Source organism: Monodelphis domestica, chromosome 1 (assembly GCF_027887165.1).
Source record: "Monodelphis domestica isolate mMonDom1 chromosome 1, mMonDom1.pri, whole genome shotgun sequence".
Taxonomy (NCBI): Eukaryota; Metazoa; Chordata; class Mammalia; order Didelphimorphia; family Didelphidae; genus Monodelphis; species Monodelphis domestica.
The window spans coordinates 208,005,479-208,023,596 of NC_077227.1; the positions used below are offsets into that span (position 1 = coordinate 208,005,479).

Genomic DNA, 18,118 nt, shown 5'->3' on the forward strand with positions numbered 1-18,118 from the left:
GTATATTCTAGCCCAAAAAGGCTATGCATGAGGGCAAGAAGAGACCCATTAGTCCAGTGTAGAGGGAGCTAAACTTGTGCAGAGTAAAGGAAAAGTGCTAACTGGCCACCATTGCTCATATCTCAGTTCCAGATCAGAGATCCAGGGGTGGAATTGAAGGGTGAGGAATAGTTGCTTGCCCTCAGCTTGTACTGAGAAAGGAGCAAGTTAACAAGCAAGCAGCAGCTCTGTGGTTCTGACTGAAAGAGTGTAGCAGATTCTCAGTTCCAGTCTCCGGCCCTGTCTGAAGCCTATACTAGAAAAGGAATCCCAGACCAAAAGACACCCATCACTCAACCAACAGAGCTTCCTAGCTGGCTAACAGTGGCTGAAGCCAGCAGCAGTTTACTGGAACAAGGACAAAAGTATGTTGGTCATACCCAAATCTACATCAGAAGCTGACAATGTGGACAGAAATACAACTTTTCCCTGTGTCAGACCACATATTGAATATTGAGAATATTGAAAGCTTTCAGGTCCTTGTCATGAATTATCGCTGACATCATTCAACTCTCAGTACCTGGAGGAGGCATCCCAGGCATTTCCTCCAGTAATGTGCAGAGCCAAGACCTAACACAAAGTCCAAAGACAGGAAGCAAGCTAAAGAAGAATAAACAAAAACAGAATCCTCACCATTAAAAAAATTATGATTTTGATAGCAATACTCATAAAATACTCAGCAGAAAAGAATAATTCCAAAACATCACTAAGCAAAGCCTCAAGCATACACTGAGAGGCTAGGCACAAATTCAATTACAATTCTTAGAAGAGATGAAGCAAGAACTAAAAAATGTTTTTACAATTGAGGTGAGTGTTAGAGGAAAAAATAAAAAAGAAATGAGAACTTTGTAAAAAAGATTTGGAAAGAGAATTAACAATGTTGCACAAAAGGCACAAAACCTTACTGAAGTAACTTAATTCCTTAAAAATTAGAATGGACCAAATAAAAGTTAACAACTCCATGAAGCAACAAGAATATTAAAGTTAAAAACCTGAAAAATAGAAGAAAATTTAAAATATCTTATTCAAAAATTGACCCGAATAATAAGAGGCAAGGCTTCACATCTAAGTTGGTGCTTAAGTGGTATCTTGAAGATGATTTATTAAGGTAGAGGTAAAAAAGGGTATGAATTACCAGCAAAGCAGAGGGGGCATTGGGTAGGCAGTGCAAAAGCATTACATGGGAAGATATTCGTCAGTGTGTGAGGAACAGAGAGAAGGAAAGTTTGCCAGAATCACAAAGTATGTAGCAAATGACATTCAATTAGTCTGGAGATACAGGTTGAAGTTACTAGGGTTTTAAAAAACAAACAGAAAAGTTTATATTTTATTCCATCCTTACAACATGGAGCCCCTGGAATTCAGTAGGGAAATCACAAAATCAGATCTGTGAATAAGAAAAAACACTTTGACAGCATTATGCAGGGTGGGCTAGAGTAGTGAGAAAATTGAGGGAAGAGGCAAATTTGAGTTTGGCAATAATCCAGGTGTGAGGTGATGTACGCCTGAACTAAGCTGGCAAAATATCTGAGTAGAGAGAAGAGTTTGGATGAAAAGCATATTGTGGAACTGTATATTCTTCTCTTTTCCAAATTAAACATCCATAGCTCCTTCAACTAATTCTTATATGTATGAACTCAAGGATCTTCACTAACCTGGGTCCCTTTCTTTGTATAATTAAAAATTATACTGTAATATTCTAGATGTTATGTGCCCAAAGCAGAGTACAGCAGGCCTTCTTGACCACTGTCAGTCACTAATAAATAACTGACTATCCAACAGGGAGGCTCAGTGTTATGTACCTACTGTGTACCAATCACTTGCAAAGGATACTAAGAAAGGCAAAAACTTAGTCTCTGTTCTCAAGGAGCTCACTGTTTAATAGAGGAGCCAACATTAAAAAAACTGTATACAAACATGGCATAGACAGGATACACTGGGAGGGGGCAGGGGGACAAAGGGAATACGCTAAAATTAATGCAGCCTAAGATTGCATTCATTCTTGGCTGCCACAGCACAGGGCTAATTCATAATAAGTGTATAGTTCACTAAAAACACTATTTTTCATATGAGCTACTTTCTAGCCATTCCTCCCTGATCTTGTACTTTCATTGATTTTTTTGAACTCTGATATTTAACTTCAAATTTCCCCCCATTAAATTTCATCCTTTTTGATTGAGCCCAGTACTGTAACACCTTTTAACATTACAGTTTTGAGTAGTCTACCAGTTTTATAAGTAAGTATATTATCAATAGCCCCCAGTTTCTCCCCTCCAGGGCTGAACTTCTCCATCTTTGTTGTTCCTCCATTCAAGGGATAGTGAACCCTGTATGAGTAGGAACCTTTCTATTGGTAAAATTGTACACTTAACACATGTAAAAATTAAAATTAAATCTCAATAATAAAAATATTGTATTTTAGGAGATTTATTAATGATCATTAGAAATAAAGGAATATAAGGGATACAAAATAAAAACCATATACCAATTCAAACCCTCGCTTACCACCACCATGCTTGCAACATCAAGCCAAAGAGACTGAGACCTGGAACGCCCAATAAATTTATCCCATCTACAGGAAGTACGTAATGACAGGAAGTCAGTGGGCTCCAGGGAAATGTAGTTCTTTTTTTAGGGTAACAGATTTCCAATTACACATCCCCCCTGATGATCAGTCTCCCCAATTTGATCATTTAACGTAATCAACTTTTAAATTACAGTAATTTGAGTATAAAAGGGAAAAGAACAAACCCAAGATTGCTAGGCGCATTGACAAAAAACCAATTAGGGGGCAGTCCCATTCAGCATAAGGGTATACATACAAAACAAATGTATTCAACCCCACACAATTCAAATCACCACATTCCAAAGTTCACTCTGGATCTTCTGGTGCAGTGTGTTGTTTGGGTAGGCATCTTCATGGTGCCTTCTCCAAACAGTTCACTTTCTAGATTTGGAGAGGTAGCATGTTTCTTATCCAGAAATTACTCTCAGAAGAATTTAAACTTTGCATTTTAGAATAATAATACACAATGCTCAAAACTTTATTAACTGGACTTTATTATAGCAAATGCTCAAACTTCACTGTTGGCAGTGCCAACTTGTTATTGTGTTTGTATTTTTTCTTCCTCAAAAATGAAATCCCCTTTGAGAAATAAAATTCTGTATAGGATACATGTAAAATCTGAATGATGTAGAGTACTACTTTCTTAGTTCACTTATAGTGTTCACATTGATCTCTGGGCAACGCTGTGACTGGACATTTACTTTTTATTCATTACTCTGATATATGGTAGATGATATAATGAACAAGTATGAATATTCTAAATCTCTGTAATTTCAAATATTTCAATTGTAAGCTTTGTAAAAATAGAACAAATAAGAATATACATAACAAATACAACAATGTAAATAAAGTCCCCATGGTGAGATAACCAAAACTCAGCAAATAATCAGTTTAGTGTACTATCTTATCAGAATTAATGGATGTATGCTTCCTTTTCTGTTAACAGTTAATTGATTAACTATTTAGGGGAAGATGTTGGGGACATGTGATATTTCAGTGTTGGAAAGTGCCTATTATGTCAAAATAAATGTATCAAATTTCAAAAAAGTTTTAAAATGAGACGAAGCCTCTATGATCCTACAATAGATAGATATCTAGTTGTTGATAACAATCACATTCTTTCTATTTGTTTTCCTTAGCTTTAAAGAAGCCCCTTATTTCAGTTTCTCAGCGTGAAAGCCATCAAGAAAACTTACATTCTCCAACTGGAGAGCCTCGTCCCCCAAACGTAGCACCAGGTAAGAACTAGTTTTCAAACTATAGTAAAAACTAACTTTTTTTGAGAACTAGTGAAACTAGATAGTTTTTTTAAGACACACTACTAAGGAAGCATTTATGTGTTCTCATCTTTTGTTATAATTTTGAAATTATTTTAGCTGAAATGAAATGAAATATATTAGCTAATGGTGTGGATATTTAGCTGTTCTCTTAAATAAAAGACATCTATTTCTCTGAATTTTAGCACAGGACACATTTGGCTGCTTTTTCAATTAATGTAAAGATTATATTTTGAAGCATAACTCAATCTGAAAATTGGGTTAAAATTATTTGAATACTAAATAATAGTTGTACATCCTGACCAGAATAAATAGTAATAAATTTACAATAGGTTTTGGTATGTGCGGTATATATCTTCTGTACTCATCTGGAACTACTATCTTAAAGAAGAATAAAGACATGATAAATATCCATATTCAGATGGATTATTTTCAAAGTAAATTGTACTTTACAGGAGTGTTCTTACTTGTTTTGCAGTTCAGAAGGCTAAATATTCATTCATCATTTCAAATTAAGTTTTAAAAGATCATTCACTTCATTATTTACTATACCACTTCATCAGAAAGTATGACACATACTTTTCTTCATTATTAACTTCTTAGCTGAAAGGCTTCTGGATCCCAAGGGGAAAAAAGGCATGGTCACTGGATCAAGGAGTGAGGATGCTTTAATTTAAAGTAATTTTTTAAATAAAAATTAAAATAAAATAAATAAATAAAAAATAAAAAACCTAGTATATACTATCGTGGCCACAGATCATTTACTACATACTCACAAAGTACAAAGAAGATGTTTATAATCAGAAGTTCATAAAATACTTTGTGTACCTCCGTTTTCCAGATAGAATACCAGGAACTTAACAAATCTCTCCTAAAATTGTTTAAAAAAATTAATGACCTCTTTATGGAACCTTACCATTTCTATTATACATTTTTTCCTGTGAATACTTAACTTGGGTCCCACATATTCTTCAGATTTCATGGAATCCATTAACTTCAATAGAAAAAAATAACTAAAATTTGTCATTTCCTTCCATTATAAGTATAGGCAACAAACACACTTGACATCCAGAGGGGACTATGACTTAAAGAAAAGTTAAGAACTCCTTTATTAAAGCATCTTTGCTCTCTGATAATTACCAAGAATCAGGACATTAGGAAGTGACTAATAAATAGGCTTTTACAGCCTTGCTTGACTACTGATGATACCATTTCATAGAGCTCAAGAAACTTTATTGGAGAAGACTGCAATATTAGTTATATATATACAACATTGTAATCTATGTGAATCCACTTGGAAAAAGTCAGAATGGCTGGATGATATACTCATATACACTTTAAAGTATTTTAATTGTTGTATACTCTTAGCATCTCAAATATGATTTTAATGTACAGTGAATTTGACTCATATCTTATAGATGACTAGACTTTATTCAATTTCATGGTCAAGTCATATCTCAGGTAAGGGTGGCCAGCAATGAGTGAATTAAAATTGAATTTTGGTGTTGTAAACAAGTCATACAGAAAGCCGTTTAGACAAAAATATAACTACCATGTTAATCTTTTAGGGAAATTTTTGTTAATCAGTACTATAGATGTGTACTTAGTAATGAACAGTATGTCAATAATGAATATCTGAAAGCTATCTATAGTGAGGGATAAATCAAGAAATAATAAAATTTTTAAAAGGAAGGAAAGAAACAAGCATTTGTTAAGCTCTTACTATGTGCCAGACAACTGTGTTAAGCACTGATAAACACAAATAAAATAAAGAAGAAAGACAGTCCTTGTCCTCTAGGAGCTTATATTCTAATGTTGAAAGGACAATACACAAGCTAAAAAGCTGAAGGAGATGGGAGAGGGGAGATAGGAAATAATTTATGAGGGCCACAGGAAGAAATGAAAGCCAACAAAAACTCACTTATGGGAGAAGGAATTGAATCTTATAGAGGGATATTCCTGGTTGAAAAGATCACAGAGATGGTTGGGTCACAGGGCCACAAGCATTCAATTCCAGGATGAGGCAAGAAGTATGATTAAAAGGACCAGAAGATAGGAATGGGACTAAGGAGAAAGTCACATTAGTACCCATCTTCAAGAGGTCAAGTTTTCTTAGCTCTTCTGAATCATTTAGTTGTTGTGAAAAAGTAGGTTTTTTCAAAATATAAAATTAACTTAATGTTTTTATGCTACAGATTTGCATGTTAGCCACATTGGAAACTCTGACATTTTGAAGCAGATACCTCTCAATCCTCTTCAGCGTTTAATCCCTGGCCCAAACTTGGAGAATGAAAATGAACACAAAATTCAAACAGACATGTTAAAGCAGCCTTCAAAGGATAGAGCTGGTGACTTCCATAAGATGAAACAAAGTAAGAGTCAATATGTGACTATCATTTATCATTCTTAAGTGTATTTCTTTATTCATTGATATCTTTGCAAATTTAAAGCTTAGCCTTCATTGCGATTTGCAGTGATAGCATTTTAATACTGATAATAAGATTTTACTCTGAGTTATATATTACACTTTTGACACATCTTATTTGGAGGCAGAATGGTGGACTTGTAAGAGTTTTGGATTTGGAATCAGAACCTAAATTCAAATCCTCCTCTGCCACTTTACTACCTGTATGACCTTGGGCAAGTGACTGACCTTTCTGACTTTGACTTTTCTTGTCTGTAAATCGAGGGAGGTAGATTTGATGGCAACTGAGATTCCTTCCAACTCTTTCTCATATTTCAAATATATTCTACGCCCTTAAAGTGAAATCTCTTTGAAAGGAAAAAAAATGTAGGTATACGCTAAAAAAAAAAAGTCAAATGCATGCTGCTCTCAAGTTTTATTCAAGCCAGATTTGAGAAAAATGCTTTACCAAATTCTTACCAGTGTACTGTTCATTTAAAAGATATTGGAACTTAAAAGAAAAACAGATGAAATGTCAGTAGTCTAGTATACTGTTGCCAGCTACATAACAGTATGTATCAGGTTGGTTTTTTTTCACATTGCTTTCAGTTATTTTGACTGGGTCCTGAGGACAAGAGAGTTAAATTTTGGTGAGCTAGTGAATTTTTGTACCTTATTCTTTTTAAAATATAGTTTTCTGTTTTCCTTCAAGACTTAGCTCAAATGCTACTTTCGACAAGAAACCTTTTCCACTTCCTCCCAGGGCTGGTGCCTTCCCTCTAAAATTACCTTCAATTTACCCTGGATATGTCTTGCACGTACATAGTTATGGCGTTGTCTTCCCCATTATAATGTGAGCTCCTTGAGAGCAAGGACCATTTTTGCTAAGTGCTAAGTGCTTAGCACAATGTCTGCCCATAGTAATAAGCACTGACTTGACTAAACTTCTTAGGATTTTATTTTAAAATAGTATTTATAGTGGTGGCAGGACAGCTAGGAAATGTGTGACCCTAGTCACTTAACCCTGTTTCTCTAACTCTTGCTTTTCTATCTTAGAGTTGTTACTAAAATAGAAAGTAGGGGTTTAAAAAAATAATAATATTTATAGAGCATCAGCTTTTATGAGTTTGATGTTTAAGTGATAATTATTTTTCTAGATTTAAAATTCTTATCTTGTGGAATTATTCTAATTTCTCTGCTTTTCAACAAATTTGTTTCTTTGATAGTTTAAACATAAATGTTTGTTTTTTGCAAAATATCATGTAAAAAGCATATATCATCAGACCTGGGACAGACCATTTATGAGTTCTTAAGCCTTCACACATATGACTTGACGTCACAAAATAACTACCTATATGCCTTGGAAAGCAGCATTTTGTCCTTACAAATATTTGAATTTATAAAAAGTAATATAATTACCTACTTTTCCTTGTCTTAATATTATATTTGGTAATCATGCAAAAAAATAATTATTAATTACAATATAGTGGAACATTTTCTTAAATCTTTATATTTGACTAAATGGAGTCATACTCCAGGTTTACAGATAGTAATTGAATAAGAAAGAAAATTTAATTTCTCATTTTGATACTTTATTACTGTAATAATATATAAATATATCCTTTTAAAAAAACCCTGTTGCTGCCTTCATGTTGATTTAGATTTTTGTTTTTATTTAATGGGGTGGGGGGTAGGGATTGGACTTCTGATTTCACTAGCATAAGGGAAACCTCTCTGGTCAGGACACTTCTACCAAAGAAGTTTAGCACCTTCTCTGCCAGTTAGAATCTTAGAGAATTGCCTTTGTTAAATATTTGACTGACTACAAACATAGTTTTTCTTTTGTGTTTCTTTTTGAAGAGACATCATAGAAATTTTTATTTTAAATTAACATCTTTGAATAACATGTTACTGAAAAGCAATTGTCAGAAAATATGCTACATTTTATTTTGAAATATTTCAAATAAACTCAGGTTTATTTGCTCTTAAACTATATTATGATTATAAAGTATTTTAAGTCTTATGAGAAGCTAAAGAGTATTTTCATAAACTAAAAATGTTAATTGACTTCATTCAAGTCTTGTTTTTGTAAGGGGGAATTGGGGCTAATTTAAAAGTGTTGGACTTGATTATTTAAGAGTTTGGTCACCAGGAATTTAATTAATTCCAAAGATATTTTATTTATAATTTATTTATAAAATGTAGAAAGAGTGAAGTAAGAAATCAGAGAGAGGATAAGGTAAGATATTTAGCCTAAACACTAAGTATTTTACTCCCAGCCCCGGGCAGGGAGAGTTAGTTCTTAACCAGAGGGGCCTCGGCCCTTGTAGCTGAGGCCCTGGGGATGCAGGGAATCTCTCTCAAAAGGATAGGTCTCTCCTGAGGTTAGTTTCTTCTGAATATCTAGAAATTAAGACTCAGCTTTTCACTCAACACCTGTTAGTCTAAAGGAACAGGGTCTCGGGTCAAGTCAGCAGATCCTTCTGCCCCTCTTCACCAACCTCAACTCAAAAGCATGAAGAATTGAACTTCTTCAGGAAGTTGTCACTCCTTTTAAAAGACATTTTCTCTTGCATAATTTCCTGTGTCTTCCCCTAATTTCACATCTACCAATCACAGTTGACGCTCTGCTCTAGGACTGCCCAAAAGGCAGTCAGTCAATTCTGATTCATCACCCACTATCACACACGTGGGTCATAGTCCTCCCACTCAATGATTAAGTGGGATGTTTATACTTTTGGTGATTAGATCTAAAAATGGGCAGATTTCCATACTCAGCTTTTAAGTAGGGTGTTCTAAAAATAGTCAGGGGTTACAATTTAATCCTCACAATCAGGGGAGAGTTAATTAACTTCATTTTCACAATTAGGGGAGAGTTAAATTTAATCTTCACATTTTATACATATGAAAAGAATTTTTCCTGTAAAATAATTTATTTTAGGAGCAGAAGCTTTTATTTTTTAGACTTGGCAACAACAAAATCATTTTAAGCTGTGTCCATAGAAAGCATTAAAAATTTGTATATAATAAAACCTTACTCAGATAACTGATTCTGAATTAATGTTAATTTGGTAAATTACTTTATAATAATAGAGGCATATGCTACTTAAACTTGCCCTGATCCTACCTTATTTCACAATAGTTAAGTATTAAACCCTTCCCAAGATCTGTTCTTTGCTAGTCCCCAGAACCAAAATTCACCCAGTCTTGGTACTCAGTTAAGCCTTTGTTCCTTAACACATATTGTTAAATATCATTGAGATTAGACTTTATAGAGTCAGTTCTTTGTAATAAATTAATTGTCCACCTAGCTTCCCTTGGAATCTGAAGGAAAAGAGAACAGAAAGAAAATATTTTACAGTGGCTTTTAAAAAAAATTTAACATTTCTTTTTAACAGTATCTTCAGATTCAATGTCATTTTCCCTTTGAAGGCCATACTTCTCATGTAGTCTCTTAAAGAAAAGGGGTGGAAGAATTAGGAGAATATGGCTTTGAAAACTCCATTCTCTAGCCTTAAACTATTCTCCTTTTTCTTCCACATGTTGCTGTAGGAGCTTAGTACTTGTTCATTGTTCTGTACTTTGGGGAAAATAGGTTATATGTTTCCTAATTGTGGGAAAGATTATTTCTTTAAAAAAAAAATTAAACTGATCTGACGATTATTGTTTCTAGTTAAATCTTAACTTGTTGGTAAAGAATTCTCCAGGAGAGAAGAGTTCCTCTTCCCTTTTCCATGATGTTTAGTTCTTTTCTTTTTTTCTTTAGGCTCCTTAGCATTCAAACCTCTTTCTCTGTGCAACCTTCTCCTTCTTGCTCCCCCCAGCCCCTAAGGGCCAATGGTTTTCAACCATAAACCTCATTGGTTCCTTTGTTTACTTGCTTTATGAGATCTCTACATTACATGCCTGGTAACATATCCATATATCATTTTAATTAGTGAATGCTTGCTTTCATTCTGTCAGGATCACCTAGCTCAAACCTGTTATAGTCTCAGGTCTCTGTGACTTAAGCTAATAGGGAATAAATTTATCAGATCCTCTTCTGGTTTCTCTTTGAGTTTTAAAAATATATATCACTAGGCTAGGCCTTGTTTATAACTTATTAGTCAGTTTCAAAAATTTATCTGGCAACATGGTGTAGTAGATAATGTGCTGGAGTTGAAATCAAGAAGACTTGGGTTCAAATCTGTCCTCTGATATTAATACTTGACAGATTTAACAACTGTCCAATTAATGCCTGATCCCATTCAATCCAGATATGAAGTCCCACTAGTGCTCTAAAATGCCATGTAAAACTTCCCGAGGGGAGAGAAGCTTTAAGGTAGGAAAATAGAGGAAGGATAGAAGTTTTGGATACCACGAGGGGGATGGCGGAGCCAAATTATAGATATGAGGTGGCAGGAATGAGTCAGAAATGCAGGCCTTATTAATTATCAATGAGCCACAGCAATACTCCGATCAGTTGACTACTCAGAAGGCTTGTACCCGTCCAGTGATCCAAACTTAATACCACACAGGTCGGAGAGATGATAGAGAAAAGAAAATTCCTGGTCAAAGGCCAGGTCCCAGGTGGGAAAGATAGAGAAGGATTAAAGATGGAGCTTGGCCAGAGGCCATGCTCCAGCAAGGACAGACATCAGTGAGAGCTGAGATCCAAGTGAGGAAGAACTGAAGAGAGGAAGAGGGGAAGAGCGGAAGAGGTGGAGCCTGCTACGGCTGTATTTAATCTCTTTGATATGCAAATATACACAACACATAGGGATGATTATCATTGGTTAATGACAAGGTATAGGTGTGGTTTCTCTTAACCAGGTGAACACAAAGAAACCTGTTTTCCCGCCTAACCTGGGGGAAGCTGGGGTCAAGGGTCAGAGGCTTTCCCAGCCATGTGCAAGACTGAGCATGCTCAAGACTGAGCATGCTCTCTTCTAAGACAATCTGTACACACTAACTGTTTCCCTTGCCCCTAGACAGGTGTGGACTGCTACACCATGTAATTAGATTTTTAATGCATAATTTTTTTTCTATTTCTAACTGAATATTGAAATCTTGGATGGGAGAGGCGGGAAGTACATCTTTATTTTCACTAACCTCCAACAGAAATTTATCATTTCCTTCAATTATTAGTGTAGGACACACACACACACACACACACACACTTTTATTTTTTTAATTAATTTATTTTTTTAGTCAATTTAGAACATTATTACTTGGTTACAAGAATCATATTCCTTCCCTCCCTTCCCTCCCCCACCCTTCCCATAGCTGATGCACAATTCCACTGGGTATTACATGTGTCCTTGATCAAAACCTATTTCCATGTTGTTGATGTTTGCACTAGGATGTTCATTTAGAGTCTGTATCCCCAATCATATCCCCTTGACCCATGTTATCAAGCAGTTGTTTTTCTTCTGTGTTTCTACTCCCACAGTTTTTCCTCTGAAGGTGGATAATGTTCTTTCTCATAGAGCCCTCCAAGTTGTTCAGGATCACTGCATTTCCGTTAATGGAGAAGTCCATTACATTCGATTGTACCACAGTGTTTCAATCTCTGTGTACAATGTTCTCCTGGTTCTGCTTTTTTTTGCTATGCATCAATTCCTAGAGGTAATTCCAGTTCCCATGGAATTCCTCCACTTTACTATTCCTTTGAGCACAATAGTATTACATCACCAACATATACCACAATTTGTTCAGCCATTCCCCAAATGAAGGGCATCCCCTCATTTTCCAATTTTTGGCCACCACAAAGAGCGCAGCTATGAATATTCCTGTACAAGTCTTTTTCCTTATTATCTCTTTGGGGTACAAACCCAGCAGTGCTGTGGCTGGATCAAAGGGCAGACAGTCTTTTAGTGCCCTTTGGGCATAGTTCCAAATTGCCCTCCAGAATGGTTGGATCAATTCACAACTCCAACAGCAATGCATTAATGTCCCTACTTTGCCACATCCCCTCCAACATTCATTACTTCCCTCTGCTGTCATGTTAGCCAATCTGCTAGATGTGAGTGATACCTCAGAGTTGCTTTGATTTGCATCTCTTTGATTATCAGAGATTTAGAATACTTTTTCATGTGCTTATTGATAGTTTTGATTTCTTTAACTGAAAATGACCTATTTATCAATTGGAGAATGGCTTGATTTTTTTTGTACAATTGAGTTAGCTCTTTATAAATTTGAGCAATTAGACCTTTGTCAGAGGTTTTTGTTATGAAGATTGTTTCCCAATTTGTTACTTCCCTTCAAATTTTGGTTGCATTGGTTTTGTTTGTATAAAAACTTTTTAATTTGATATAATCAAAATTATTGATTTTACATTTTGTGATTTTTTTCTAGCTCTTGCTTGGTTTTAAAATCTTTCCTTTCCCAAAGATCTGACATGTATACTATTCTGTGTTCACCTAATTTACTTATAGTTTCCTTCTTTATAGTCAAGTCATTCACCCATTCTGAGTTTATCTTGGTGTAGAGTGTGAGGTGTTGATCTAAACCTAATCTCTCCCACACTGTCTTCCAATTTTCCCAGCAGTTTTTATCAAATAGTGGATTTTGGCCCCAGAATATGGGATCTTTGGGCTTATCATAAACTGTCTTGCAGAGGTCTTCAATTTAATAGCATTATTTTACATCACTAGTAGCAGTAGCAAAAGAATTTTTTTTATTTTCCTGCAGTTCTAATTCTCAACAGTGGGTGGCACTATAGTGCGTGTAGAGTGGAAGGCTCCTGTGGATAGACCTATCTAAGCAAGTAGTCATCTAAAAAGGCAAAAAAAAAAAATATATATATATATATACACATATATATAATATCTGCAATACAGTGATCTTTTAAAAGCCAAAACCCCAATCATATCCCCATTGAACCACATGATCGATTATATATTTTTCTTCTGCATTTCTACTCCCACAGTTCTTTCTGTGGACATGGACAGCATTCTTTCCCCTAAGTTCCTTTGGATTTTCCTGGATCATTGCATTGCTGCTGGTAGAAAAGTCTGTTACATTCTATTATGCCACAGTGTATCAGTACTTCTCTGTGTACAATGTCCTCCTGGTTCTGTTCTAAGTATTTTTCCTTATCTTTTTGGGGTACAAACCCAGTAGTGCTATGGCTGGATCAAAGGGCAGGCAGTCTTTTAAAGCCCTTTGCACATAATTCCAAATTGTTTTCCAGAATGATTGGATCAATTCACAACTCCACCAGCAATGCATTAGTGTCCCAATTTTACTACACCCCTTCCAACATTTATTACTTTCCTTTGCTGCCTTCATTTGCTAGGTGTAAGGTGGTACCTCAGAGTTGTTTTTATTTACATTTCTTTAATCAATAGGGATTTAGAACACTTTTTTATGTGCTTATTGATAGTTTTGATTTCTTCATGTGAAAACTGCCTATTCATATCCCTTGATCATTTGTCAATTGGGGAATGGCTTGATTTTTTTTTTGTAAATTTGACTTGGTTCCTTATATGTTTGAGAAATTTCAATAAATTTTTTAAATCATTTGTTACATGAAAAAATAACATTCATAATAACAGTTGCTCAAATAAAAATGCTATTTTGGAAACTATTCCTTTTAGCCTAAATCCATGTAAAAGGAAGATATATTCTCTCTTTCTTGACCTCTTTATTTTAAGAGACAGAGTACTAGATTAAGATTAATAAAATCAGGATTTAAATGCCTGGTCTGCTCTTTACTCTCAAGTAACTGTAGGCAATAACTTAACCTTACAGAGCCTAAGTTACTTCATGTGCAAAATATAAAGATTCAGTGAGATCAGGAGTTCTTATCCACAGATGCAGGATCCGTAGACTGCCTCCCCAAGGGCATGAATCAAGGGGTTCTCTGTGAATCTTGATTGGGAGGGAAAGAAATTACATCTTTATTTTCATTAACCTCTAAGTGAAATTTAACATTGTTTCAATTATGAATGTAGCCAACAAACATTTCTGAAAATGGAGTCTATAGGCTTTATCAACTTGCCAAACAGGTCCATGACACCAAAAAATCCTGGTCCAGATGATCTATGAGGCCATTTCCAACTCTAAATCTCTAATTCTAATTGAAAAGAAAGAGTATTTGAGGGGGCTATACTGTGGCAGTGTCCTAGAGAAATGTAAGTTGTTTTAACCCACCTAGGGACTTCACAGGGCAAATTAAGCACCAAACCCTTTGGTTATGAAACAAAATTTATTTTAACAAAAAGAGATAAGGAGAACTGGTAGGTATGACCCTGACACTCTTTAAACTACCTCCACCTGCTCCTAAGTCTCCTGCTTAAGGAGAGCCTTCTGTTCTCCTTTAGGCCTTATGTACACCTCCTTATGCTATCTAAAACCTTTTCCCAGGCTATCTGATTTAACCCTAATCTTCCCACCAATAATTAAGAAAAAGAGAGAGAGAGAGAGAGAGAGAGAGAGAGAGAGAGAGAGAGAGAGAGAGAGAGAGAGAGAGAGAGAGAGAGAGAGAGAGAGAGAGAGAGAGAGAGAGAGAGAGAGAGAGAGGGAGGGAGGGAGGGAGGGAGGGAGGGAGGGAGGGAGGGAGGGAGGGAGGGAGGGAGGGAGAGGGAGGGAGGGAGGGAGGAGGAAAACCTCTGGGTTTGGCTGCTGTACTAAGTAACTCAGAGTTATAAGTGGTTTTGAATTTCCTTAACCAGTAAGAATCCTGGTAGATGGACCACTGCCAGATGATGACTGGACTCAGGGAAATTAGTATTCTCCAAATAAACCCTCTACCTGGATGCTAAAGATTTTCTCCATGAAAATCCTGACTGTCCAGGGAGAATCTCTTAGCGCAAAACTCCTGCTTGGAATTGTAGGCAGAGACAAAAACCCACTCCCAGCTCAGATAAAATCCAAGAAGGAAGTGAAGGTCAGTTATTTTTCAGTTTTAGACTCCCACAATTCCTTGCTATCCAGGATCCTTTCCCAGGGTTTATCTTAAAATTCCCTTCTTTCCACTAACCCTACAAAGTCAGACCATCCCTAACTTATTCCTACAGATTTATCATATACTCACCACTATATAAATCCCCCTTATTTTAAACCTATTCTATTTTACTTACCTAATCCCACAACAAACAGTTATCTAAAATTTATTTAACTATTCCTCTCTAACACTACCTAACACTAAGGAATTAGAGAATAAGGGATTTACAATGAGAAATTACATAAAAGAAAAATACAAAAGTAGTAACAACAATAGCAAAACTCAACAAACAGAATGTAACAAAATTTGCAAAGATAGTTACATATAACACAACATAGCATACACTTTTACATTAAACAAAACTATCTGCCTAACTATGCAAATAACTTATACAAAATATATCTTAAAATTCTTAGTTGAAACAATTGCATAACAAAACTTTGCCTTATGCCAAACCTTATTCTAATACAGAAAACAAAACTATCTACATAAAACTGGAAACCAAATATCTTATCCTAAAAATCCTAACTTTGGAACTTTTAACTATTCACATCAATTTTAAAAATTTGTATAAAAATCATTTCTGTACAAATTTACAAATATATACAGAATATAAAAATATAAATTTGTACTTCTCAACTATTCACACTAAAATTTACAAGAATATACAAAAAATATACAAAATCCTTTCCCAGGGCTTATTTTAAAATTCCTTCTTTCCACTAACCTTAGAAAACCAGACCATCTCTAATTTATTCCTACAGGGCTAGGCATCTGAACAACATTGAACTCTAGAGTGAGCTAGAGATTACATGATGATAGGGCTTTCTTTGATAATACTGTAACATTGACACATGAATGAAGAGACAAGAGGAATCAAGAGGATTATAGGGAAGGTGAGGTAGGGGGGCACTGTCAATAAGAGGGTTTGAGTATTGGAAGGTTAAAGACATTGAATGATTGATAGAGGTAAAAGAATTCATAGTGTATGCTATAGAGACAAGTGTTAAGCAGTTTTATAATAACAGTATAATAATAATAATAAATAATAAAAGTAGAAGTCTAGCATAGCAGGAAGACTAATGAATTAAGTAGGTGGGTTAAAAGCCTGAAAGCATTTACTAGCTCACAGGGGAGTCTGGGGGAGGAGTAATAAAATATGAAAAGTGAGCAGATCAGGATGTTGAGCAAGAAAAATACTATACTGGAGAATCCAGAGATGAGACAATGATTTATAATAGTGAGGTCCAGAGTATGTCCTTATTGATGATTTGGAAATGTGGATAGAGCTAGGAAGGATGAATTCAATCATGGGGGGAAGGAGTGACACTTTCCTGCTTCCATTGAAAACCTGGTGATGGGACAGATAAAGCCACTTAACACCCCCCCCATTCAAGTGATGACAACATAGTAAAACTATAGCTATCTGGAATTGTCATTGATGTTTGCCCTTCATTTTTCAGAGGATCATTAACATCATAAGGTAATGACATCTCTTTTTTAAAAATTTCTATTTTGTGTAAGTTTTATAATGTACAATAATTATGAGTACAGCAGCATATATATGTGTGTGTATATAACTTATTTTAAAAGAAGATATGTAATGTACATGGGGTACTGAAAATATTTTTTTCTGATAAGGATACACAAAGTGATTTAGAGATCATTGAACAATATGAATGCCACTAGCTATTGCTGTTAGAAATGCTTCTGGAGTCAGCAACTATGCATGGTTGAAGGGGTGAGTGTGTGTGTGGCAAGGGTGGATCATGCTGAGCTAGCTGACTTATTTTTTAATTCTTATTCATAAATAATTAGTTTCTTTTTTTTTATTTAACACATTTTGTTTTAAGATTCAAATAACAGTTTCCCCTACAAACACCTATGGAATAGCTCTCCCCGCCTCCACAAAAAACACTTCTGAATAAAAGAAGGTTCATTGCTTATTAAAAGAAAGGAGGGATGGGTCCTTTAATTTGGTCAGTATGGCATAAACATTGACATTTGGGATAGCATTTCCCTTTTTATATACTGAGAAAGATCTAGAACATTAGAAAATTAAAATCTCTTTAATCATTTTATCCTTATTAATGACATAGGAGTATTTCCATTTAGTTTAATAAGTTATCCTATGTGTCCTACATATTTAATATGTGAAATTTCACTTGACATATTAATCATTACAACAAAGATCTTTATCTCTGGACTTATTTTATTATACCTATTCAGTAAACAATACGTTATTGTGGCTATACTAAATGGAAATGATAAATTTAGTATGATCACATTATTTCTTTAAAAATAGGTGTTTTTTTGTAGCAGAACAGTTGAAAAAACAAACAACATAAATGTCTCAAGTGAAACAATTCAACTTAGTGGTTTTTTTAAAATTTAGTCTACATTATAATATTAAAATATTCCTTGAAATGTTTTTTTTTCCTTCTAGGCTAATATAGCTTTTTATAATTGAAAAATTTGGTGATGACAATTTTGTCATCATCCTTTCATTCACGACAGTTAAAAATTCTTAGGTTATAGCTGGATGGCTCAGTGGATTGAGAGCCATGCCTAGAGGTGGGAGATCCTAGATTCAAATCTCGCCTCAGATACTTCCCAACTGTTTGACCCTGCACAAGACATTTAACTCCCATTGCCTAGCCATTCCTGCTCTTCTACTTTGGAACCAATACACAGTATTGATTCTAAGACAGAAGGTTTGGGTTTTTGTTGTGTTTTTTTTTTTAATTCTGAGAGCCTGGGTTCTGGGTAATAATCAACTTATTGATCAGGTTAGCAATAACCAGTAAATCAATGGTCAGTGATCTCTCTGTGATCAAAGACAAAGACATTCAGTATTAAATACAATTTTGGAAGCTCATTATTCAGCCTTACCCTAGATATCT

At 34.9% G+C, this 18,118-nt stretch overlaps 1 protein-coding gene across 2 annotated transcripts in view; it reads left to right on the plus strand.

The window, feature by feature from the left end:
- GOLM2 (golgi membrane protein 2) overlaps nt 1-18,118 on the plus strand; it is a 107,428-nt gene that overhangs the window by 68,035 nt on the left and 21,275 nt on the right. For both annotated transcript variants that reach the window (XM_001363072.4, XM_001363237.4), the window contains exons 7-8: nt 3,745-3,843; nt 6,078-6,254. In XM_001363072.4, the coding sequence (XP_001363109.1) occupies nt 3,745-3,843; nt 6,078-6,254 (276 nt within the window). The remainder of the gene's footprint in view (nt 1-3,744; nt 3,844-6,077; nt 6,255-18,118) is intronic.